This window comes from Chrysemys picta, chromosome 9, assembly GCF_011386835.1.
Source record: "Chrysemys picta bellii isolate R12L10 chromosome 9, ASM1138683v2, whole genome shotgun sequence".
Taxonomy (NCBI): domain Eukaryota; kingdom Metazoa; phylum Chordata; order Testudines; family Emydidae; genus Chrysemys; species Chrysemys picta.
In genome coordinates, this window is record NC_088799.1 from 3,999,750 (window position 1) to 4,025,157 (window position 25,408).

The 25,408-nt window shown below is 44.2% G+C and overlaps 1 protein-coding gene across 20 annotated transcripts in view; it reads right to left on the minus strand.

Annotated features, from left to right (window-relative positions):
- Positions 1-5,976: 5,976 nt before the first annotated feature.
- The window catches only part of LPP (LIM domain containing preferred translocation partner in lipoma), a 438,751-nt gene continuing 419,319 nt past the window's right edge, over positions 5,977-25,408 (minus strand). For 19 of the 20 annotated variants that reach the window (XM_065557534.1, XM_065557541.1, XM_065557545.1 and 16 more), the window contains 3 exons: positions 22,222-22,400; positions 18,558-18,678; positions 5,977-16,921 (listed from right to left, as the gene is read on the minus strand). In XM_065557534.1, the coding sequence (XP_065413606.1) occupies positions 16,793-16,921; positions 18,558-18,678; positions 22,222-22,400 (429 nt within the window). In that variant the 3' untranslated portion in view covers positions 5,977-16,792. The remainder of the gene's footprint in view (positions 16,922-18,557; positions 18,679-22,221; positions 22,401-25,408) is intronic. The other variant, XR_010590535.1, reaches the window with a different exon arrangement.

The window sequence follows — 25,408 nt, forward strand, 5'->3', positions numbered from 1 at the left end:
AAACCAAAGGCTCAGGTTTACAAAGCTCATGCAATGGCCTACACAAGCGTTGAGAGGTCTCTCTCCCGACTTTCTTCAAGCATCCTTGCCCCAGCAGACGTTGGCTTTGAGCACCTTTTTCAAACAGCTTGGGAAGGCTAACGGTGAAAAGATTTGGCTCAGAAAGAGAAACGAGACACAATTGCAGGGGGAGGCGGAGAGAAAGCAAATACCATTCGACTTGGGGGAAAAAATTTCACACGCTAGCAAACCAAAATGAAATTTCTAAGGAGTTTATTGGATTGGTAAAATGTAATAAAAAGCATTTGTGATTCTTCTTCTGCAAAGGAAAAAGGCATCTGGCAATTTTGAATATTTTTTTCTCCTTACAAAACATTAGAAAAGCATAACTGATAAAATAAGGATAACAACCGAAAGAGCACAGCAAAGAGGAAAATACATCTCAGTATAATTGGATAATGCATAATACAAATATAGAAAACACATGCTTACAACAGCTTTCATTTTCTTACTGTAAAAAGTCATTTTACGTGTTGAATGAAAAATATATGCCGGTTGCTCTGAAAATTGCGGTTCAGAAGAGGTAACTAGCTGAGAACCAACAAAATCTCTCTCTATATTTATAAATATAGAAATTGTGTATATGCTGGATCTGGTCTCAGAAGACATTTGAATAAAATGATTTTTAATCCAGGCACACACATTACCCGATAGTAAACTTCATATATCACCTTACAGGCCAATCTTGCTAGTTGCTGAGTGCCTGTCCTGAGCGGTCTCAAATTCCCCTGAAAATAGTCAGTGAAACCCACGAGGCCTGATCAGTTTCAAGGTTTTTCTCCTCACAGGAGGAGCTCTGAGCAGCTTGCAGGATCGGGTCTTTACAGATTTGAAGAGTTCCAATCCTGATTCCACTGAAGTCAATGGCAAAACTCCCACTGATCTCAATGGCACCAAGATTAGGCCCCTAGTTGATTAGGTGCTAAGTCGGGGTTGTGCTCAGCAAATGGTAAATCACTGGTACCCAGTGGTACTGAGGAATAAGGCACCAATCCTGAAAGCTCAACTTGCATTACTTCATTAGGATTTGAAGGCATGGCATTTCTAGCAAGGAGACGCCTCTTTGGATCAGGCACTATCTTCTCTCCCGCCTCTCCGCTGCCTGGTGTTAGTAAGCTAGCAATCCACATTTAAAGCCAAGGAGCTGTCCTCACTACTAACAACCTCCACCTGCCAAGCCCAGAACATCCGGAGGATGTAAAACCACCTACCACAAGTCACACTCTTCTCCCGACGGTAACAGACCTCACACCTTGCATAGAAATTCACTATAAACTACCTCACGCCAAAGAGCTAACTTCTCCGAAGGGCCCCGATGCAGAATGCTGCCGTTAGCCAGGCTGGCTTGAGGCATCACAGCTCTGTAGGGTGAATACATTCTTGGGTGCACTCTCCTCCTTGCAATGTGCAACAGCCATTCAGGTCTCCAAGCTCTGGGAAGATGCGCTGGGACTTCAGAAATGGCATTTGGCCAAGGAGAGACCTTTCTCTGGAATGGCACCCACTGTGATTGGGACCCCCCCCGCAAGGCGCCTGCCTATGATTAAAGCCAGCCGGCCTCTGCTGTTTATTCTGAGCGGAGATGGACCTGAACCAATATTCCAGCTACAGCCTCTGCCAACTCCCTGCAATCCTTGGAAAGTCTGGATCTAGACCCAACATGTGAAGCTGGTTCCTATCTGCTATGATGGGCCGAAACAGAATCCCAGCTATGAACACCCTTGGACTGGGGAAAGTTGGATTTTGATCCAAAATGTGTCTCCTGGGCTTATCTCTGGTCGGAGTGGCTAGAAGCACACAGAGGAGGCCAGCTCCAGGCGGTGTGTATGTGTGCAGGGTGTTAGCATAGGCGCCGACTCCGTGGGTGCTCCAAGGCTAGAGCACCCAGGGCTGGAGCACCCACGGGGAAAAATTGGTGGGCTAGGGCAGTTTGGGGAGCTGTGAGGCTCTGGAGAGTTCAGCAATGTTACCTACAGAGCTGTGTCCTGACTTATACACCCTGCCCATCTAAATGCAGCAGGACTGATTCTGATCTCACTTACACCCGTAAGTCTGGAGGGTTACACCAGGGTAGGACCGGGTCAGTTCCGTACATGCCTTTCCCTTCACGCACCGACTTCCAGAGGGACAGCAAAAGAGGTGGAGGTGCTAGAGCATTCGGTGTTAGAACACCTCAAGCCTCCAGTTTGCTGTCTCTTTGGACAAACATTACTCATAAGAACATAAGAATGGCCCTACTGGATCAGACCAAAGGTCCATCTAGCCCAGGGTCCTGTCTGCCGACAGTGGCCAATGCCAGGTGCCCCAGAGGGAATGAACAGAACAGGGAATCATCAAGTGATCCATCCCCTGTCGCCCATTCCCAGCTTCTGGCAAACAGAGGCTAGGGACACCATCCCTGCCCATCCTGGCTAATAGCCATTGATGGACCTATCCTCCATGAACTTATCCGGTTCCTTTTTGAAACCTCTTCTAGTCTTGGCCTGTATTCCCTCCCTGGTACACAGCAGGGGGAACCGCTCCATCAAGCGGCACTCAGGGATATTCTCAGGAATTAGTGTCAGAGCACACTGAGCACCTGGTATGGCTTAGCTGGCATGGGGCATCCTGAATTCTCCCACCACAGCACCTAGCGTTCTCTGGCATCTCTAGATTTTACCCTCCAGTGTTATGCAAGGAATAAGAACACATGAAACACAGGCAGTTTACAATCAAATAAATAACATCCCCAAACATATCCCCCCAAAGTGCTTAATATTCTTAGATCTTACTGACCAGGCAAACTTTCAAGCATGTTTCCCTACACATCGCTGGCTCTCTAACCTCCATAACTTTGGTGTGTATGCAAAATAGAACCCCTTAAATTAGCCACTACCAGGGAGTCAACAACACTGGGGCTTTGACACCTATTACTATCCAGAAGGGAGATCTACACGGTGACTGTGTCTATTGGGCGACATACAAGGTATGAGCTGTTGCTTTGGTACGCTTTAATGAAGAGCTGATCTTTGACACTCCCCGTTTTGCTTCCATTTGGAATCATTTTGATTGTTCTTATCCTTGCTCTGCACTTTGATTAGTTCCCTGTTCTGCCCATAGAGAAGGTCTAATGAGCTGTGGCACTTGGTACAAAGAGTAAAATATATGGGGAATGTTCCTAAGACCCACCATATGTAGTAGTAAGCAACACGTCACTTGTGCTCTTTAGATGCTTCGCTGCTACGGCAATAGGCAAATTAGAAATACCATTGATTGGACAGACGTAGCTCTGTGATCTGTCTGTCTCACAGGACAGTCAATGCGTCTCTCTATGCCAAATCGGAAGGGGTTTCCTGCCAATCCAGGTCTGTTGAGAAGGCACTAGATGCAACCCCCGCCCCCCAAAACATAATGCCACCGTTTTGTTTTTTACATGGGGACAAACTTAGCAAATTAAACAATGAACCAAACCCTCCAACTGCGCGCTTCAAAGTAAACCGACCTCAGTTTATACCATCTTGCCATCCTCAGGAATATTAGCACCATGCAAGGAGATCTGCTCTCGATTTCTAATCATTGCACGTATTCCCGTAGTTAGCAGTAGGGAGAAGACCCTGTTTCTAGCAAAAACCATTGTGCTATTAAGATCTTATGTAAAAACAGAAATAAAATAAAAAAAAATTAACTGGACAAAGCGCTAGAAAATATACTGTAGGGAATAGATTGTGCACTGAGTGTGAGATGGACTAATTTAGCTAATGGTCTTCTCCATCTTCTACTTCTATAATGCACATATGTAAAAAGAACAGGACGAACTCCAGCTGAAGTGAAACAATATTTGAACGGGAGTTATTTGACTTTGTCTCTAGTTTATGGAATGTTTCAGATTATGATCTTTTTCTCATTTCTCGACCACTAAAACAACTATAATAATAATGAAAACATAAAAAAGCTACAGACAACATCCTTTCTTTCTTTCTCTTTGAAATGTGACCTGTTTCCCAAATGAAAATGCACCCCCCACCAACAATTCAAATTCGGAAAATTCCCTATCTGTGACTAGGAAACTAGACTGATCTGATGCTATCTTCTGTACCTTGAAATCTATGAACCTGTAACTTAGGCCTGGTCTATACAGGGGGGGAGGGGGGTGATCGATCTAAGATACTCAACTTCAGCTACGAGAATAGCGTAGCTGAAGTCGACGTATCTTATTTCGACTTACCTCCTGTCCTCACGGCGCGGGATCGACAGCCGTGGCTCCCCCGTCGACTCCGCTTCCGCCTCTCGCCCTGGTGGCGTTCTGGAGTCGACGGGGAGCGCGTTCGGGGATCGATTTATCGCGTCTAGACGAGATGTGATAAATCGATCCCCGATAGATCGATCGCTACCCGCTGATCCGGCGGGTAGTGTGGACGTACCCTTATTGCTTCTCATGGCAGGGACTGTCTATTGTTCTGTGTTTATACGGGGGCCCCGTTCTCAGCTGGCCCCTATGCGTGACCTAAATACAATTCACAATACTGAAGGAATTTAAAAGTACATGGGGGGCTGATTTTCAGAAGTGCTGACCATGTGACGCTCCTCTGGGTTGAAATTAGGGAGAGCTGCAGCAGCATCTGTGAAAATCAGGCCAATTATATCATTTAGTTTCTGCCACGTGTATTTTTTTGTTTTGTTTTGCACTTCACTCTTCTTGGCCAGTTTCACATGCAGATAGCACATCGCTGAGTTGGGGCTCCCAATACTACAGGGGAAAGTTTAAGTCTTGGCATTTTTCAATCATGAAACCGTTCCTATGCACTTTGTTTACTCCTCTGACCTTTTAAAACATAGAATCAAATTTGGAGGGTCCTAAAACAAGCTGACCCTTACTTTGGGGAAATTCCCAGGAAACTGGCATTGCTCAATTGAATTTGCTTGATAATACAAAACGGACGATTATGTTATTTGGATTATAGCAGCCCAATAGTACTAAGTGCTGTACAGACACAGCGAACAGCAGTCTCGGCACTGAAGAATTTCCAATCTAAACACAGAAGATATGGGAGCATAAACCCAGGCACACAGAGTTGACATGATGTGCCTGCAGTCATACAACATACGTTGCCCCGTTCACTAGAGCAGCGGCTTTCAACCTGTGATCCATGGACCCACAGACTAGGTCTAAGATTTCCAAAGGGGTCCACACCTCCATTCGAAATTTTGTGGTGGGGTCTGCAAAAGACAAAAAGATTGAAAGCCACTGCACTGGAGTCTTGCCCTCAGTACTTCCTGTCTGATCTCTGACACATCTGAAAACTCGTCCAAAGAAGTCGGCAAGTCTGAACTCAATCCTCGCTACACCCGGTTCTCAAAATAGTTTTTTAAAAAAATCTTGTAGATAGTAGCTGGTCAGATTTAATCCAGATCTCCCCAAAGAGGGTGTGTGGGGAATATGGCCATATAACATCCCACTGTGTGAAGCAACACAGGCACCCTGCATAATGGCAACAAAGTGCATCAATAATACAGCCCAAGAATAGCTTTCTAGCCTTCTTTTTCCCTGACAGTTAGAAACATAAAGAGAAAAAAAAAATAGGCTGTGGAGATAAATAGTTAAGTCTCCACCCCCACCTCAAATTGCTTTGGCATATTTTAAGAGATAAATGGCTCTATGCGAAATTTAAATAGCGTTCTCTTTTCTTTTTTGGCAGCTGCAGGAATTGGGTCAGGTGTAGAAATTATTAATTTCCAAGCCAGAAAAATCCAAGTGTTTGACAGTAAGACCCCTCCCCCTCCTCCTTTTAGGTATCGACTTTCTTAGAAGTCGTGTTAAAAAAAATGCGTTGTGCTTTGTGCAAAGTCAGACAAAAAAACTTAAAGAAATAATCGTGCTTGCTGGAGAAAAGGGAGGCTTTGCATAGAGTTAGTTCTGTGTGCATTAAAATATCCAGGTTTGGTTTTTTTTTTTGCATAGATTCTTATACTTATACAGTACATTTTATCCCTACTGAGCAAACACAGCTAGGCTGACACATAACAGAAAAAAACAGGGTTCATTCTTCTTCAGTTCCACCCCCATTCCCAAACTCTAGTCCAATTCCTGAAAAGCTGGGTGCTTTTTGCCAAAACCATCAGCAGCGAAGTTTGCAACTACTTTAGCATGCACTGACATCATGATGTGTCTGGGATAACATCCTATTGAGATTAACGGGGGCGTCGGAGTTCAAAACTCCCAGAGATCCTGATCCTGATCTCATCCCACTTTTACACGGCTACAACTCCACCAAAGTTACTCCTGATTTTCCCTGCCCTAAGCGAGAACGGAATCAGGACTTCGATTTCAACTTGCCTGCATGACTCAGGAAGACAGCCTCCTATGGAGGCCATATTTGGAAGGATTTCTTTGCAACCATATGGGCTAGACATTGAATTTAAAAACAAAATGAAAGCTCAGATCTGCTGCCATCAATGATGGTATGTAAACTCCCTCGCTGGAAAGTACACTAGCTAAGACCTGAAAAAGATTCAAATTTCCATTCCTACAAACATTCCAAGAGTTTGAAAGCTATAGAACGGGTATACTGTTCACAGCCCCTATGCATGGTTGGTAAAGTTTTCCTCTATGATGTGTGTGCTCCATTCCAAGCTTCAAATCCTGCAGACACAGGAGGAAGAAAACTCCTTTATCTATAGTCACTGCATCTCCCTGGCCCTCCCATCTCTTGCTGTTCCCTCTTACTGATCAATCCAAGTTTAAACAGAGGCAAAATGAATCTGAATAGAGTTGCAATACCTAGAAAGTCATAATGTCTGTCGATAAGATCAGAACTCAGATTGCCATTACAGGCCCTCCTACTTATTAAATAGAGAGCTCTTGGTGGAAACGTCCTGGTGTGATTAATGCAAGTGAAACAGAATATTTCTGCAATCTCTTTCCTAGAGTCTGTAGTGGGGCCCGATCCCGTCACGCGAACACAAATACCACCACCAAAGTCAGTGGAACTACTCACGTGAGTAAAGGCTGCAAGATCAGGTCCAAAATAATATCCAAAAATTTATTTCAAAAGAATAAAAATAACTAGAGTGAAATTTTTGAACCATTATGCTCTGGGTCAGATTCTCATCTCAGTTACACACAATGCTAGAAAAATCTGCATCAGCACTAGGCATGGGAAAATCATCAAACCCTGTTCTTATGTCTATGATTCTATTACTACTCCTCGATTAACTATCAACGTCATCTAACACAAACTTGGGTATCAATAAAGCTTAATTTGGGTGAAGTCTCGTGTTTTTATAAGCCACAGCCCTTATGGAGAAGTCCTGAAGAATTTAATAAAAAAAATTGCAATGTTTCTATAGGGTTTTTTGGAAGCCACCTACAGAAGTGATTAAAGAAGTCTATCCCTGCTATCGATTTCTATAGAATGGTTCAAACAAATCGGTTGATAGAGTTGCATAGAGCATAACGTCCTATGGGGCAGATCCCCCCACTGGTGTAAACTACCATATTTACACCAATGAGGGAATCTGCCCCATAAGCTTTTAGAGTAATTCCTTCAGAACTATGGCAAATTTATACAGAACCCTGTTAGTTCCAATCTGAGTCGAATTCTCGTTCCATACATTAAAGTGTAAGTTCTATAGGGCTTGTCTAAAAGGGGAAGTCTAGTTTCAAACAAGGACCCTACCATCAGGGCTGAAGAGGAACTGATCTTGAAATCCCTCATTCTGCTCCCAATCTGACAACGTATTCAAGGCATATGCTAGGCAAGCACCCATGCTATTCAAGATTTAAAGCCTTGCCTTCGTCAGGAACGTGAGAGAGGGGAAAGGGGATTTCCAAAGGGCTGCGTTATTTGTAAGCCAAAAATGACAGCATCGTCTTCTGCCCCTCCAGGGGCCAGGACTAACAACTTGCATAGGACCTTGCAAGAGTAGACCCGAGGACGAGCCCCTCGGGCTGACTCAAACAAGGGCCAACGTGATAACCCTGATGCTGCACGTAGTGTGTATCCAAAGAGCTGCTGTGCTCCTGGGAGATGCCCGGTGTGCACTCAAGGGGAAGGCAGACTGGAATAACTAATGGCACAGCGGAACGGCTGAGTGTTTGCAAGCTCTACCTGACCCTCACCTAAAGCGGCCGGCAGTTTTCCCTAGAAGCATTTCTGCTGACAGCTTTCATCTTGCCCCTCGCAACGCAGCAGAAGAGGGACGTTCGGGCGAAGCAAAATCTCCTCTGGCATATTTAAGGGTGAACTGAAGGGAGCTTTGTCCCAGCGTCCTGGAACAGAATGTGCTTGCCCTGTCCCTGCTGACATAAAAGCCACAGGCTTGAGTTTCCTCTCACGTCAGTTTCACAGCAGTGCCTCCACACTGGAGTTCCTCCTGATTCAGGGCACACAGTGCACGCCCCGAGGAGCAGAACGGGCTCTTTGGACACAGACTATGATGCGAGCGAGGTCTGATTCAGGCCCTACATGCCACATTGCCATGATGGGGACAATAAAGGGGTTGGAATTCAGTGGGAATTGGGTGCTCCAAACTCCCCTAGGATCTTGTGAAAATCCCACCCATTGGACTCAATCCCAGAGGAAATCAGGAGCCACTCCATCACAGGCACCACCGTTAGAACTGGCGTGGGATAAGAGCCCGGGCCCTTTATTTCCAAGTGGTTCTGATAAATTGGAACGAAAGAAGGTTAAGAACGAGCCCAGCAGAGCCCCGAGCCCCCCAGTGCTTGCTTCAAAAAGAAACAACATAGTCTATGTGTACCGAGAGTCATTTTATACAGATTTTTTACTTTTGAATATTTAAAACATGGTGAATATTAACTTCAGAGGTTCTTAATACGTTCCAAAGCCCCACAGGCCTTTGAAATGCTAACATCAATATGCAACATCTAATCTCATCAAAAAAAGGCAAGCTCTTCAACATTGCCACGCAGAGGTTACAGAAAGAAGCCTCGGGAAAATAACTGCCAGCATTTTGTGCAATATACACAAAGTTTATATTGTGAGAAAGTTTCACTTTTTGCAAGGGAGAGGAAAGCTATTGTAAGTGCATTGCTGCGGGAAGGTTTTTCTGTGTTGCAAGGCTGAAGCTGTGTGGCTGGATGACAGCGAGTAATTCATTAAAAAGCATATCTTGTGGCTTTGCATACTATACCAGTCAAATGCACTCTCAGGATGCAGACAGTGCACCACCTAAAGATGCGTTCGTGTCCCGAGCGCGGGGGTTAAAACGGCTCTGCTTGTTTATAAAGTGTAGTGTTTCCTATCGCTCGCCTCTGACCTTCAGCAGAAAGAAAAGCTCAGTTAAACTGTGTAAATACGGACCAAGTGGGAGCAGGGGAAGGCAGCCAAAAGGAGCAATGAGATGGACTGGATAATAGGTCAAATGTACTGTCGGCTGCAGGCGGGATCCTAACATACGACACCCAGATTCGTAGGGAAAATACTGCAGCCTGGAACCACCAAATTACTGCACATGAAGTGCCATTTTTGTTCATCTTTAGGAAACCCTAAGTCTGTAATTTGACATTTAAAAACCCAAACCAACAGGACCTGAGCTGACAAAAGACTTGCTGCTAAATGGAACTAGGTTACACTGAGTATTTCCCTTTATAATCTGGCTTAACGCTCGTGTCAACCTCCAACTACAGTAAAGATATGGGAAGACTATAAAAAATTTCGTCTTTGCAGTGAAAGTTAGAATGAACCTGTAGCAAAGAACTGCAACACTTTCCCCACAACCCAAAATTTGGTTGATTAAAAAAAATGCCTGCTAACTTTAGCAAAACAATCTCATTGGTTGGTGTGTATCTAAAGAGATGTCATTATGCATAAAATGACAGAGTGGCATCTCTCTAAAAGAACACAAAACAGATGAAAATGCCACCTACAAGACAAACGTGCATTTTGGCTGCCCCTTTCATGCCGAAATAAAATTGGAGGAGAAAAAATAAAAGAAGAGAGCCCCTCAATAACCTAATTGTCTAGAAAAAGTATTAAAAAAATCTAGCCTTTCAAACAAATCGCTGATTGGATTCTCCAACATAAGGCCTGGAATTATTGCTCTAAATTACACGGTTAGATCTAACTGAAAATTTAAGGCACAATTTGACAATCATTTTAAAAGCAATAATTATAATCATTTTCTTTTCTTCTCATGTGGCAGGCATTCGCATGGCACTCCTGCCACTGATGCTATGGATGCAGATAGCTACTTTGATTAAAGAGCTCAAAAAGTTTTACCTTTTGTAACTAGCTCTCACAACACCCCTGTGAGGTAGGTAATATATCGTCCCCATTACAGAGATGGATAAACTGGGGCAGAGGGAGAAGCAGGCTAAGTGACTTGTCTAAGGTGACAAAGGGAGAAAGAGGTAAAGCTGCAAACAGAACCCCTGAGTTCTGATTCCCGGGACTGGACTCTAATGCCTGGGAAACGTAAAGAAGATATCACCATTTGGGGTTTGGGCTTTTTTTTTTTTTTAGATTGAGGAATAATCAGGAAGACACACAAACAACAAAAAGAACATTTCAGATTAGCCCTGTTAGCATAGCTGCAAATTCAGTGGGGCGGTTGGTTATACCTGGGTTAATGCCAAAAAGATAGAGACTGTGGCGGCACAGAAATGAAGACAGGGCAAGTATAATAAAAACTGCCCCGGCTACCTACTGTTGCCTGTACCTTTAATGAGTCATAGTCTCAGGACAATCTAAAATATGTATATTATTTTTATATATATAATTCCAAACATTTCTACTGAGTTTTCAATAGTTAGTGTCTCTAAAAACAAAGCTGAGAACTTACGTGTTCACCACGAACCCTAGATTAGGTTGTTTATTATTATGGACTCGCCAATGGAACTGGACTGATTCAGAGTTGGCTTAAGGCAGGGGTTCTCAAACTGGGGGTCAGGGCCCCTCAGGGGGTCGTGAGGTTATTACATGGGGGGTCACGAGCTATCAGCCTCCACCCCAAACCCCGCTTTGCCTCCAGCATTGATAATGATGTTAAATATATTAAAAAGTGTTTTTAATTTATAAGGGGGGGGGGGTCGCACTCAGATGCTTGCTATGTGAAAGGGGTCACCAGGACAAAAGTTTGAGAACCACTGGCTTAAGGAGAGGTGCGGTATTGCCAGTCACATTTCATTTACAATTTACAAGGGCTCTAGCATCAAGACAGCCAACCACCTGTTTCAAACGCAAACTTGAAATGCCGAGGAGGAAGAACAATCTTCCTGGAAATGTATATGGAAAACGGCCTTTCCCAAGCCCAAAGGAATGGTGCTAGGGCGTGAGGTTCAACCAGAGTTTCTCGATCTTGGTGAGCATAATCTACTTACACCCTTCAGTACTTGAAACAAAGGACAACTGACACGGTCACCATCTTCCTAACCAGCCTGGGCATGGTTTGAAGGGAGAAGACAAAAACTGTGTCCAACAGAAGTAACACTGTTATTCCCAGAAAAGTCACATTATTCGGATTGTTAGTAACTAGGAAAATGGTGTCTGCACAGGAAGTAGAGTGAATCAGAAAACAAGAAAGATTTTGTGAAAATTTTCAAAATGTGTTTGCTTCATAACATCCAGAACGGATCCATTTTCCATGAACATTTTTGTGACACTTTTACAGGATTTTTTTACCATACAGTTTTTGAAATCATTACCGAAAACTTTTGTTTATTAAAAATGGTTTTGAGTAAGAAAACTTCATTTTTGGTCAATGAAAAACTGAGAACCATTTCAAAAACTATTAGGATAAAAATGTCAACAATATATTGATTAAACTATTAATAACAAACGATGTGAAAGATATTGCGAGAACAGAAAATAGACAATTTCCCCCAAAAAGTATCAAAGAGAAAAGGTCAAACTTTCAACAAAACAGAAGTTTAGTGTAAAACAATTTGACCAGCTTTAACAGAAGTATCGTTCTCAGAGTCCCTATATCAACTCACACTTAACTAACTTCTATATGGCCTTAGGTGGCCCTCTCCATTCTTTGCAGTAGATCCTCAAACAAATATCAACACGCGACTGGTGTTTCCCATGTAGACTTTCACCACCCAAATCCACAGCACACTTCCTCATGTGTCAACCCTGATTTATAGTGTTGATCTCTATATAAAGCATGATTAGCACTACTTGATGATCTAATATCAAATCAGCCCACAGAATCAACCACGGGAACCAGACATTAACAAAAGACAATTCGAAAACCAAAAAAACCTCCTTTGGGCTGTTCAGTTTCTAGACAAAAATGGGGCATCACAGAATTTTATGTCCTAAACTAGAGTAAAGCAAAGTGACAAGATTCCCCGCCCCCCCATGGATGCTGATGATGGGATTTTCCTGGGTCTCTGCATTGTCCTCTGTTTTACCTTTTCCCAGTACTCCCACGGACCTTCCATGAGGCCAGGGGAGGGAAATTATATTGTAGAACCAGCACTTTTTGCAGCCCCAGCTAAACTTTGCTACACTCAGCTAGGTTGGAGGCTTAGGGCCCAAAATATGTGTTACTAGACTGGATTTAATTGGTGATTGTGTGCACCAGTCTCCACACACAATATCTATACCGAGAACTCTTTTATGCTTGTAGGGTGTGTAATTCACGCCCGGATAATGAGCTAACCTATGTCCCACTTCATTCCTGCTTCTGCCCTAAGCGTCTGATGAACGCGTGTAGAGCTCACCCTGGCAAACGTTTCGCTTCCCCCGTGTCTCTAGGACTAAGTCATTCCCCAAGTGTTTTGCAGCTGTGATAAAAATCTAACAATTATTTAAAAAAAATCATAATGAAAGGTGCATTATCTAAAGCTGTGATGTTGTCTTCTGCTTTAAAAGGCAACATTCAGGCAACAATTAAAATAAAACAATAAATGACAATAAAGCAATTACATTAACAAAATACGATCATTCACTTTGATGATGTCACAAGGGATTTGGCTGTAACCAAGGCAACCAAATCTGATGTAGTAAATTCAAGCATCTCTTTATGTCCCATTGAGGAACGGATTTAAGCATGTGCTGAATATTAAGTACATGCTTAAATACTTTCCCGAGCCAAGGCTTAAACAAGGGCTTGTTCCTGCACCCCAAACTCCCAACGGGGTGACCTGAAACACGGGATCAAGCCCTAATTTCACACAAATGCTAGAAATGGCAAAGAACCACCAGCAAAAAAATCGGCAGATTGAAATAGAAAGGTCTAGGTGATCTTCACATTCCTTGTCAAAGGAAAATTGCTGAACGTTAATGCATCAGCAAACAACGTGAGTATTTATCATGACTTTTGAAATGTACCTTAAAAGAACAAGATCTCTTTGGTAAAAAAGGCTTCTTTGGAATAGATAAATGAGGATATGTAATAAATATATGATAAAGATTGTGGCTAAGCAATATTTTGTTGGTGCTTTAGAGCAATGCCTTGATTAAAGATCCATTTGAAACCCGCGAGTATCAGGGCTGAAAATCTGACATGACAGAGTGTGTGTGTGTGTGTGTGTGTGTGTGTGTATCTTCCAAAATATAGTTGTATCAGTTTAGGCACCACATATGAATGATTTTTAAAAAAAAACACTCCAGGCACTTATTCACTCACTCAAATGGGCAACTGGCTTTGGTTATTTTAGGGAGGAGAAACCAAATTAAAACAACATTACCCAGATATTTCAAGTCTGAAAATTAGCTGCTGTATGTATAATGATAACAACACTCCCCCTTCTCCTTCCATCCAAGGAGCTCAAAATGCTTGAGAAACAATGATCTAAGAGCCCCCACACCACCAAATTCATAGAACACCCTAAAAATGGGTGTTCTGGAATGGGCTGCTCCAAAACCACAAACCCAACCAAACTTTTCAGAAAGGGAGGATCTGGATTTGAATTTATGCAGCATAGGGCACTCTAAAATTACTTTATTTAGTCACTTCCCTTCCCTGGGAAGTTAGTAAGAATTATCAAGCTCTATTGTGAAGAGGGATAGACAGACCGAGAGGTTAAGTGACTTGCTCAAAATTGCACAGTGAGTCTGTGGCCGGGGCACTGAAAGAACCCAGGAATCCAGACTTCTGGTCTCCCTCCTCTAATCACTAGACCACGACCCTTGTCCTAATTACAGTAGCTAATTCTCATCGCTTTCTAATATGCCACTCAGTGCGATTGACAGACTGACTTAAACCTACAAGGACACAGAAGTTCAGAGCTATAGTTGCTACATCAGTGCCATGCTCGGTTGTATACATCACATTCCCAGTGTACTTTGGAGAGAAGATGCTCAGAAACCCAGTTCTAAGGCACAATGGAATGTGTGATAAAGTGAAGTTAGCCACCTGCACTCTGAACTTCCATGCTTTGGTAGATTCAGTTCAGACAAGTGTTTAACAATCTTCTGCATGTAATGCTAGCAAGCTCAAAATTACCTTAGGTACCAGGGCTTAGGACCAGTAGATCAAATGGAGCCTATTAGGAGTCATATCCTTATTTTAAAAAATTATCCAGCACTTAACTTTTTGCATGAAATAAATTATAACATATCTAACTAATCTACTGTGGGAAAATGCTGAAATTGTTGAAGGCTGGGGCCAAACTCCAATATGATGGTGAGATGCTGCTACATAGACACTGCCCCAGTAGCAAAGTCCTGCAGGATTTAATGGAGAACAATATACTTTCTATGGGATTGATCAGTCATCCTACAGATTTCTAGAAAAATGACCTCATTTTGATGTGGTGCAAATCCAGGTTAATTTCACTGAAGCCAATGAAGTTAGCCCAGTAAAAACTTGGTGAAAGTGTTGGGGGACAGACCCTAAATTCTCTATTAAATTCTCTATAGGATGGTTTAAAAAACAGCTACAGAAATGTTATTATTCACTGTTATATTCAATAGGACTTTGCCATAAAGGTCAACCGAAATGCTGAGCGGGGAGGGGACATACCATTTTCAGGAGTTACAGTAAGAGGCAATTTTCCATTTTCTTTAATCTTCGCTTGGATCCAACCCATCTCATTTCATTTCACTCATTTTTCTTTTCAGGTTTGGGTGATGTAATTTTATTCAGCTCTTGTTACAGAGACTGAAGGGGAAAGCACCCCATTTTACTATTTATTATTGTGAGAGAGAGCAAAATTCACAAAAGTTACTCTTCAAAACTGCAAGTTTGTTATTAATATGGTCAATCAGCCCTGAAATGCTTCAGTTCTGGCTCTTAATTTGTTAAGTGCAGCTAAAGGTATTTTCTTTGATTACATCTGCAAATAAGATATTAATGTCAATGCAGTGATATGAAAATTGCTCCTTTCCCATGTAATTTGCACCTTAGTTATTATGGGTTTCATGAATAAGAATATTATAGCTGTACAAAATGAGTTGTGGATTTATAATGTATTTTTAATTAACAACCCCCCCCCCAAAGAAAACCTACAACCCCCCAAAACCCCACAAACTGCCTGCGCATAGGTTTTTATTAACCTTGGTGCAAATTTTTAACTCCCTGAAGAGTGCATCGATACGTCCCTTTTTTCCTGGAACTGTGACATCCCCCAATCATTCCTTTGCAATGACATTTCTCCACACAGAAAAACCTGCGTGATGAAACTGTAGGAGAAAAGATGTCTGTCGTTTTTCCCTTTTGGGAGCTAAATTACACCTATTTACAACTTGAGATGAAAAATGAATCATTCCTGTTCCAGAAATGTCAGCTATTTGGAAAGCCCTAAATGCTGAAATATTAAACAATTCTCATAGCTTGTACTGTAACTCCAGCTCTGGTATGTTACCATCATCCCCGAATGCCTGAGCCTGTCTCAAGGTAGAATTCAATCCAATGGGTGTCTTTCCAGTGATGTCAGTGGAAGCTGAATCAAGACTCCATTGCTAAAGTACTTGTTTGGAAACAAGCAGTGCGCACTGGTCACTATGTAACTGCATTGGCCCCGGAGAACCTAGGATCCTTTTGAGCATGCCCGTGGTGGCTATCATTAGTCATTTTCTTTGAAGCCATTTTGAATTTCTTTTTAACCCTTTCCAGCCCCCAAAATAATTAACATAACTTCTCAGTGACTTTATAGCTCTAGTTTATCAAAAGGATACATGTATGTACGTGTGTGCGCGCGTGTGTGTGTCTGCAGGCTCACAACTTTCAGAGATGGCTCATACATAAATGCCTTAGCATCTGAGAGTTGGAAGCATCCTTACTGAATACATTTATGCCACAGCGAAATATAATATTATAGAAAAGAAAAAGTTATGAAACTGGAAGGGAATGGAGACAAGCGAGGGCATAAGAAAAAGATATGGTCTCTATGATTTAAAACAAATCTGTGTCCCTATGATTTAAAACAATGCCGATATAAAGGCCCAATGTCTCATGGCCAACGTTTGTATGGTTTGTCTTGTGATAACAATTTCTCTGATTCTGGTCTTGCATTTACATGCTGGTTTTACACTGGTGTAAGTCTAATATTATGGAATCATGTCCAATATATAACTTCCCACTGATGTCAATGGGAGTAGGATCAGGCCCTCACACCAGAGTAAGAAGAGAAACGAGCCCAATCATCCCAATTTTAATGTGCTTCTTAGGAGATGTGAATCAAACCGAGATAAACTTAGAAACTGCCTGCTTGTCCCAAGGCCTTCCAGCTTTACTTTTTCAATAGAGAATTAGGTCCTAGGCTGGAAAGGAGTCATGCTAAATGAAAAGGTTGTGCAATTCCCCCAACAGGCAAATATGGGAGTGTGGTGGTAGACGCTCAAAGGTCAGTGCTGGCCTTAGCAGTGAGTGCCTGGATCCGAGCTGAGTTGCAGGTCTTGCAAAGGATGTGTCCATCCAGAGGGTAACAGCCCTGATTGTCCCCTTCAGACAGGAGGCCACCACAGTCCTAGACAATAAACAGAATAAAGACCAAAAGAAGAAATAAGATGAGAGTGAAATTAGGCAAAGAACCTATTAGTGAAATCAGGGCCGGCTCCAGGGTTTTGGCCGCCCCAAGCAGCCAGAAAAAAAAAAAAAAAGCCGCGATCGCGATCTGCGGCGGCAATTCGTCGGGAGGTCCTTTGCTCCGAGCAGGAGTGAGGGCCCGTCCGCTGAATTGCCGCCGAATACCTGGACGTGCCGCCCCTCTCCGGAGCGGCTGCCCCAAGCACCTGCTTGCCAGGCTGGTGCCTGGAGCCGGCCCTGAGTGAAATACACACTCACATCCCCTGGTAACAGAATTCTGCCCAAGTCAGCATGTGAATTCTAGGATGTCTTTCATGACAGACCCTTTCCCTGATAAGAGACAATGCTGCAGCGGAGATGGGCTCCCAAGCTCTCTAAAATAAAAGGAGATTATTCCCTTCCCATCTCTGGGAAAGGAAAGGGCTTTAGCATTGCGGAATACATCAAACTTAAGCTCACGTTTATTAAAGCCAAAAGGAAAAAGAAGAAGTGAGCCTTGAAAACTAGTTTGCTGCTCATCTCTCTCTCTCTCTTTGGAAGAGAGAACTCCAGAAAGCGATAGAATATATCACAGAGGTGACAGCACAGCCATGTCCTTGCAGCACGCCTTAACCGCTGTGGTCATTATTATTACACTAGCATCAAAGGTCCATAACTGAGAGTGGGGGCCCATTGTGCTGGGGGCTTTACAGACCTATAGTAAGAGACCGTCTCTGCTCCCAAGAGCTTGTAATCTAAATACACAAGCTAACGGGTGGAAGAAAGGCCAGAACGCCATCATAACCATCCGGCTTTTGTAAATGGAAAGCCAAGGCGCATGGCGATTAAGTGACTGCCCTAAGCTCACGCAGGAAGGTGATGGCAGAGCCACGAACTGAACTCAGAGACCTCGAGTCTCAGTCCCGCACCCGAGCCCATGACTGTGATCAGCACCATTATTGGGACTCACGTCTTGTCCCAACATCTGGCTGGAGTTTATCCCAGGGGGAACAGCTGTACTGCAGAATTCTCGGAGGTTCAATATGCAACATGCGTCAAGGTGATTTTTGCTCCGTTTCAGATTCTTATCAAAATCACATGTACCAGAAACGTAGCTCAGCAAGGGCCACACGTGAATGAGAATGACCATGTTTATAAGCCAATTCAAATTTTTCAACCACAAGCTGTATGTTGATTTTCCAGCTAATTATTAACTTCATCTTTTTTTAACCCACTTATATAATCTTGCTCACATTGCAACATGCATTAGAGTTGATTTTAATAAAACAAATAGGAGCAACATTTGTGTCCAGATAACGAATGACCATATTCTCAAATATTCAGCTCCAACGATTGAGTCGTAGTGTCTTGCTAACACAATGAAGCCGGTATATACCGAAGGCCTGATTCTCCTATTATTTGCACCGTCTATGTGTAAATCAGGAGTCACTTCTGCTGAAGTCAATGAAGTAAGGTTTAACGCAGAACCAGTGTGATAACAGGAATGTGCTCATTATTGATGTAAGAGAAGGTCATTTCTGTCAATACAGTGAACCCAATCTTTGCTTTCTTCCCTTGCCAGCAGCGGGAATACTGACCTCACACCGGTAGCACTGGACATGGAAGTCACGATCTAATGCCACAATGCGTACGGTCTCCTCTTGACCCGGGGCAGGCATAATGGGCTCCTTACACACGGAACATCGCGGTGCAAATTTCCTTGAAAAGCAAAGATGGTTCCAGTCAAACCCCAAGTGCACAGCCATGTTCTTCATATGCTACATTAGAAACTTCGAACCCTACAGGAAACCGTGGCACAACACACATCTCTGCAAGCAGAGTTGCCCCCTTGAAAAGGAAACATTCAGGGATGCTTATGAGTTCCTACAGAACAATGGCAGAGGCCTGAGAATCATATTCCGCTCGTCTTACTCATTTATTAAACAATCTCTCAATGACGTTGCTCATCATTGCGGTATCCAAGTGCAAGCCCCAGAGTGAGCTGGTTTCATATGCCTAATATAACACCATTTAAATCAGTGGAATTCCTCTTATGAATGAAGTTAGCAGGATTTGCCCCACCTGTCGCTATTGAAAAATATCAAGACACTAGAAACTAGAGATGGACCACGTAGGATACAGCCTTAGATCCTGCCACTGCGGGATTGTTCTCTGCAGTATAATTTTCTTGGGTTTTATCCAGTCTTGTTTTAAAATCCTCAAGCATCTGGCTCCCACTACACCCACAGGATGTTAGTTTTAGCTCGGCTCAATCTGTGCACCGCCAAGAGAACTGCTAGAGCATATCTGACTGGTTCTCTCTCTCAACTACTTGATTTGCATCCGCAATCTGGCAGTCAAGGTGAAAATGCCTTGGATGCAAATTCTCCCCACAAAATAGGAGGCCACCCTTCTGAAAACCTATCCCTAAGAACATACACTGGCTAACAGCTAAGAAGCTTAGAATTAGGGTCAATGGGCAATGCTCCTGGCAAGTGCCAGAATATGAAGAGATCAAAGATTCTTCTCTTGTAAAATATCTAGGAAACAGTGACTCTGCCACCCAGCCTTTTATACAAACCACCCTAGAATTAACTCAATTAAAAAACATCTTAGCTGTAGTAGGAATAAAGAAAAGGATTCATTTCGTTGGCAGCAGATGCAAGGCGTTTTGTTAGATTGCAGCTACGCAGACATGAATTAAACAGCACCTTTGCTGATTGCTCCGAAAGAGAATTTAAATGGATCGTGATATGACCGTAGCTGTAATCACAGTTAATAATGTGGGGATTCAGGCACTTTCTTGTGCAATTCAGCTAAAATGTGCTGCTTAAAAATGCTTGAATGTTTCTCTATCTAGGTCACCAGAGGCAAAACAGCATGGGCCAATTTTTTTCCGCAGAGACAGAGAAATGACTCCCATTGAATTCAGTGGGAGCTGCATGTGTTTCTTAGGGCAGCGTCTAGCCAATCATGTCTTGCATGTGGATTTCACAGTTTCCATTTGCTCCTCACCTTTCAGGATAAGAACCCCAATAGCAGTTTCAAACGGCCAATAGAGCCGGTTGGAATTCATTTTTTAAACTTTTTTCACTTAAAAAATGGATTTTTCCCCCCTAAAAAAACTTTCACTAATTTTCTTTCTGACACAAAGTGAAAAACAAACACAATTTTTATTTTTCTCTCCTCCCACCCTCTTTCCCCCCCTTTTTCAGTGGCAAAAAGGAAAAAAGAATGAAAACTGTGAAAAAAGAAAACCTGAAATTTTCCAGAAATGAAAAAATTTCAGGAAAACATTCCGTAGAATTTTTCAAAACTAGTGTTTTTTTTGCAAAGATTTTTGACCAGGAAGATGTTTACAACATTTTTGAAAATGTTTGTGAATTTCTTTTGTCTCCCTCCCCCAGTTTTGTGTCCAGTGTTTAGGTTTACTGACTATATTTTTTGCATCCACAATTGCCTTCTATTTGTTTCATGCCTCCATAGCTGTCAATACATCCTGAATGCTTCTTCTCACTCACTCTCTACCCTAAGGACATGTAGGTGCTTTGAAAGTATTTGAAAGGTGGGAACATTGTGGGAAGGAATCCTGTAGGGCGATACAGGGAGGTAAAATTAAACAAAGAGAAACTGAGAACATTGGATACATTTTCTTAATAATTCAACATATTAGGCTGTGAAGCAGCGACCCAAGAGAAGCGATGGAAGTTTCATTACTCGCATCAGCTAAAACTGGGTGAAAGAACTGCCAAATATACTTCCGGATACAGACTCTGCACTGGTTGTAGATGGACTCAGTAGCCCAACTAGGTCATCTGCAATCCCCTGGATCTTCTCCCAGCCTCGTACCCAACCAATACAGGTCCTTTCCTTATGCTGTCTATTCTCGGAGAGTGAAATTCACCCAGGGGTTGAGGAGCAGTATGAGGCCGAGTCACCATTTAGCCCTTCAAGCCGGAAGGTACTTAGTTCTTCCTAAAGGATGTCAATCCCTCTCAAGGAGGAGGAACATCCCACATATATCGACACGTGGCATAGGGAGTGTAAGTGGGACATAATGTAGTTCCACTGCCTTGGCTTTCTGCTGGCCCTCTGCACAAGGGTGAATTTCACCCACTGGGCCATTTCGCTGGATTCTTGCTGGGACGCACACAGAGGGAGAGGTAACACACAGTGGCCTCTGCAGCTGCCAATTACACAGATGTGTCTGAGCGTCAGGGAGCATTTCCTGCCGGAGTTTAACATTCTCCCATATGGCGGCTGCGATTCCTTTTGTCAGGTAAGTCTGCTGCTCTGAGCTTCCAGGCCCACACACTGATGTCACGAGTCTCTAATTAAGTCTGCCCCCTTAGAAATTAAAAGATAAGTGCTTGAGATGTAAACCCACATTAGTTAGTATTGATTTCCTCTTTTAATTGAGGGGTGTACCGTGCCTGTCTCTTCCAAGCTGGGGAAACATTTGTGCTTTGATTATATCTACTTATCTGTCTTTCTCAGATCAGCTGTGATAAGGGAAGGGATGGGGGGGGGAGCGACAGAAGCTACCTCCAGTCGTGGATTGCAGTGCACTTTAAATAGATATTTTACTACAAATTATGATTAGGAATGTTTTTCTAGCTCCTTGAAAGGCTAACTAGCAGATGGAAACATAAGAACATAAACAGAGGCGAGGGACACCATTCCTTACCCATCCTGGCTAATAGCCATTAATGGACTTAACCTCCATGAATGTATCTAGATCGCTTTTAAACGCTGTTATAGTCCTAGCCTTCACAACCTCCTCAGGCAAGGAGTTCCACAGGTTGACTGGGCACTGTCAAACAGAGGAGGCAGCAAACCCTGCTGTGCTCTGCGGGCTATGAGCAGGGTGCTGAGCACAGGGTGGGAACCTTGGCTTCAAGGCAACAGCTAAGTGGCAGTAGGAGGCTGGGGAAGGAAGGATAAGGAGGGGGGGTAAGGAAGTGCAGGGGGGTAGCTAGGAACATGAAATGCCTACATCATGCAGTCCGCACATAGGGCAAGTGGGGAACATAACATGTTAAAGAAGATCTGTGAGCCCGGAGACAACCCTCCCTGGCAGGGAGACGGATGTAAGACAAATCCACACAACCACCCCCAGTCAATTAAGCTGGCATGCCGGAGGGTGTGCTTGCCGGCTCCCTGTCCTCTGGGGAATTGCAGGAAGAATTTACAGCAATTCAAGATCCTGCCTAGGTAACATGAGAAGAGATTTTAGGCCTCCAGGGCCAGGAAAAGCCATACTTGTGGAAATCCTCGATGCAGTGAATGTTCCCTCCGGCATCCACAGTGAAGGGGATGCCATCCAGGCTGCGGTGGCACATCACACAGGTGAAGCAGTGGGGGTGGTAGGCTTTCCCCGTGGCGCGCAGGATCCTCTCCATGATGGGTTTGGCACAGACGCTGCACTGCTCCAGTGTGTTCTGTAAGCGAAAAAAAACCCAAACACAGCAGGCATAAGTATCCGTTCAGATATTTGCACAGGCTGGGATAGCAGCTGGTCTGCAAGGGAACTTGAGGCCCTTTCGTTTCACCCGTTAGCGCAGGATAGCCAGCTGTCAGTTCCAGAACAGCTCGGAATCCAGGCCAGCTCCTGCCAATACCAGGTCTGGAACAAACGGCAGCCGAGTCACTAGGGAGAACTGCAGGGTCCCGTCTGCATCCGGCCGCCCCAGCAGAGAACCCTGCTTTAGATTCATCACAGGGGAACCCTGGCTTTTCTCTTCTATGAGGGACAAACCAGTAACTGCATCCCCTCAGTGCCGCAACACGGGCAGCACAAGGGACCGGGATTCAAGAGCGCACAACCAGCTAGCACAACGAGCCACGGGCTTATTTAGAGTCAGCGTTTAAGGCCAGAAGGCACCGCCAGATCATCTAGTCTGACTTCCCGTGTCTCACACCCAGCACCCGCACACTAAACCCAATCACCAGAATGAGATCAAAGCATAACAGCTCACAGGAGACTTGACTATGATGTGCCGCAGACAAAGAATGGGAGGGTCCGAGGCTCACCAGTTCTTGAGGATCCCGCAAATGCAGGAAAATGATCAAGTGATCAAGTGATATATACCCTGATAAGTGACCCGCATCCACATGCTGCAGAGGAAGATGAAAACCCCCAAGGTCGCTGCCAGTCTGACCCGGGGGAAAATTCCTTCCCCGACCCCACACATGGCGATCAGTTCAACCCTGAATATATGTGAAAGAACCAGCCAAGCGCCTGAGAGAGAGAATGCATGGTGTCACCTCAGAGCCTTGGCCCACCCGTCCAATGTCCCATCTCCAACTGTGGCCATCTCTGATGCTTCAGAGGAAAGAGACCAAAAAAATCTCCCAGAATACACTGGGGGACAAAAATCCCTTCCTGACCCCTGCAGGTGACCAGCTGAAGCCCTGAGGCATGAGCTTTAAGGAACATGAGACAAACCGTAACTGAGCCCCAGGGTTGCCCTTTACTGTCACAAGCAACCCCGTCATACGATCACACTCATACATTTGCACTCTCAAAATTCATTAAGTTGTCTGTTCCAGAACCTCACCCCTCTTAGAAACTTCCTTTTAATTTCCAGCCTTAATTTGCTCATGGCCAGTTTATACCATTTGTTCTTGTGCAGCATTGTCCTTTAGCTTAAATAGCTCTTCACCCTCCTGGTGTTTATACCCAAGTGCAGAGGTTCTCAAATTGTGCTCCGCGAGCTCCATTCAGGTGGTCAGCGGATAGTTCCCTCTAAGGTGCGCGCCTGGGCGGCCGCACACAAGACAACAAAGGGCCACCCACCTAATTAGTGGAGCTGCACAGACATGGCTCCACGAATTAGGTGCCTGGACCCTGGAGAAGACGCACATGTGAGGTGAGGTGGTGGCCTTGGGGGGAATAGGAGGTAGGTGGGAGGGGGCAGTGAGGTGAGAAGAGGGGGTGGAAGGAATTTGGGATGTGCAGGGCTGCGGCGGCCAGAGAAAGAGGCGACTTTCCCCAGCTCCAGGGCTGCGGCTGCCGGGAAGAGACAGCCCTCCTTCCCAGCCTCAGCCCTGTGGTGGGGAAGAGACCCCCCCCCCCCTTCTTCCCAACCTCAGCCTGGGGGCTGCTGCAGCGGGGGAAAGAGGGCACATCCATCGCATTCGAAAGTTAAGACTACTGCTATTAAAATATGAGTTGTGTGCTTTTATTTGTAGAACAAAAAAACGTTAATTCTTATTGTGTTTTTTTTATAGAGAGCTTTCATCCAAAGTGTTTTACAATAGTTAGCTAACGGTACAAACAACATTCGGAAAGAGCCTTAAGCGGTCCGCCGAGACCCTCAGCAATTTTCAAGTGGTCCGTGAAAAAAAAAGTTTGAGAACCACTGATCTGGTGTGTTTATAGAGCACAACTGGATCCCCTTCTCAGCTTTCTTTTTGCTAGGCTCAACAAGCCAACCTCCTCCAGTCTCCTCTCATCAGACAGACCCTCCGCCCCCGGCTCATCCTAGTAGCTCTTCTCTGCAACCGTTACAGGTTCAATTCATCTTTCTTGAACATGGCTGTCCAAAACTGTAGACGGTATTCCAGATGAGGTCTTACCAGAGCCTGGTACAATGGCATTAATACCTCTCTCTCTCTACTGGAAATGCCTCACAGGCAGGGCTGGCTCCAGGCACCAGCACAGCAAGCAGGTGCTTGGGGCGGCCAACGGAAAGGGGCGGCATGTCCAGCTTTTCGGCGGCGGGTCCCTCAGTCCCTCTCGGAGGGAAGGACCTGCCGCCGAATTGCCTCTGCTTGGGGCAGCAAAAACCCTGGAGCCGGCCCTGCTCACTGGATACATTGCCTTTGTCACAGCCACATCACATGGGTGGCTCCGAGTCATCTTAGGATCAACCCCCATCCTAAGGGCAGGCCCTTGCACTTTGTACTACTGAATTTCATGCCATTCTGACACTCCAGTCTTCAAGATCATCCTGATCTTCCTGCATAATATTTCCATCCACCTCTGTATGGATGACGCCTTCCCAACTTTGTATCATCAGCAAATTTCACTAGTGAACGCCTACTCTCTGTGAAAAGAGCATTAATAAAAACATTGAATAAGATTGCCCCCAAGACCAATCCTTGAACTCCACTAGAGATCCAGAGAGTTCCCCTTTACACACATCCTGTTGCCTTCTCCCCTTTAGCCAGTCCTTTTATCCACCTTACAATTCTTGTACGAATCCCCAGGCCGTAATTTTCCATGTGGTACCATGCCAAATTTGTCTTCTGCCCCAGCCATTTCAGTTCAGACGGCTCTAAATAATTGTATTAAAGGCTGTGTGTCGCCTACCTTGGTCTGTAGATTTTATGTATTGAACCAGCCCCATCGTTGGGACCACTGAAGCTATAAAGTGCTTTTCATTTCAAGGAGGCTCAGCTGAAAGATTCATCTCCCCCACTCCCCCCGCAAGCATGTTATGTA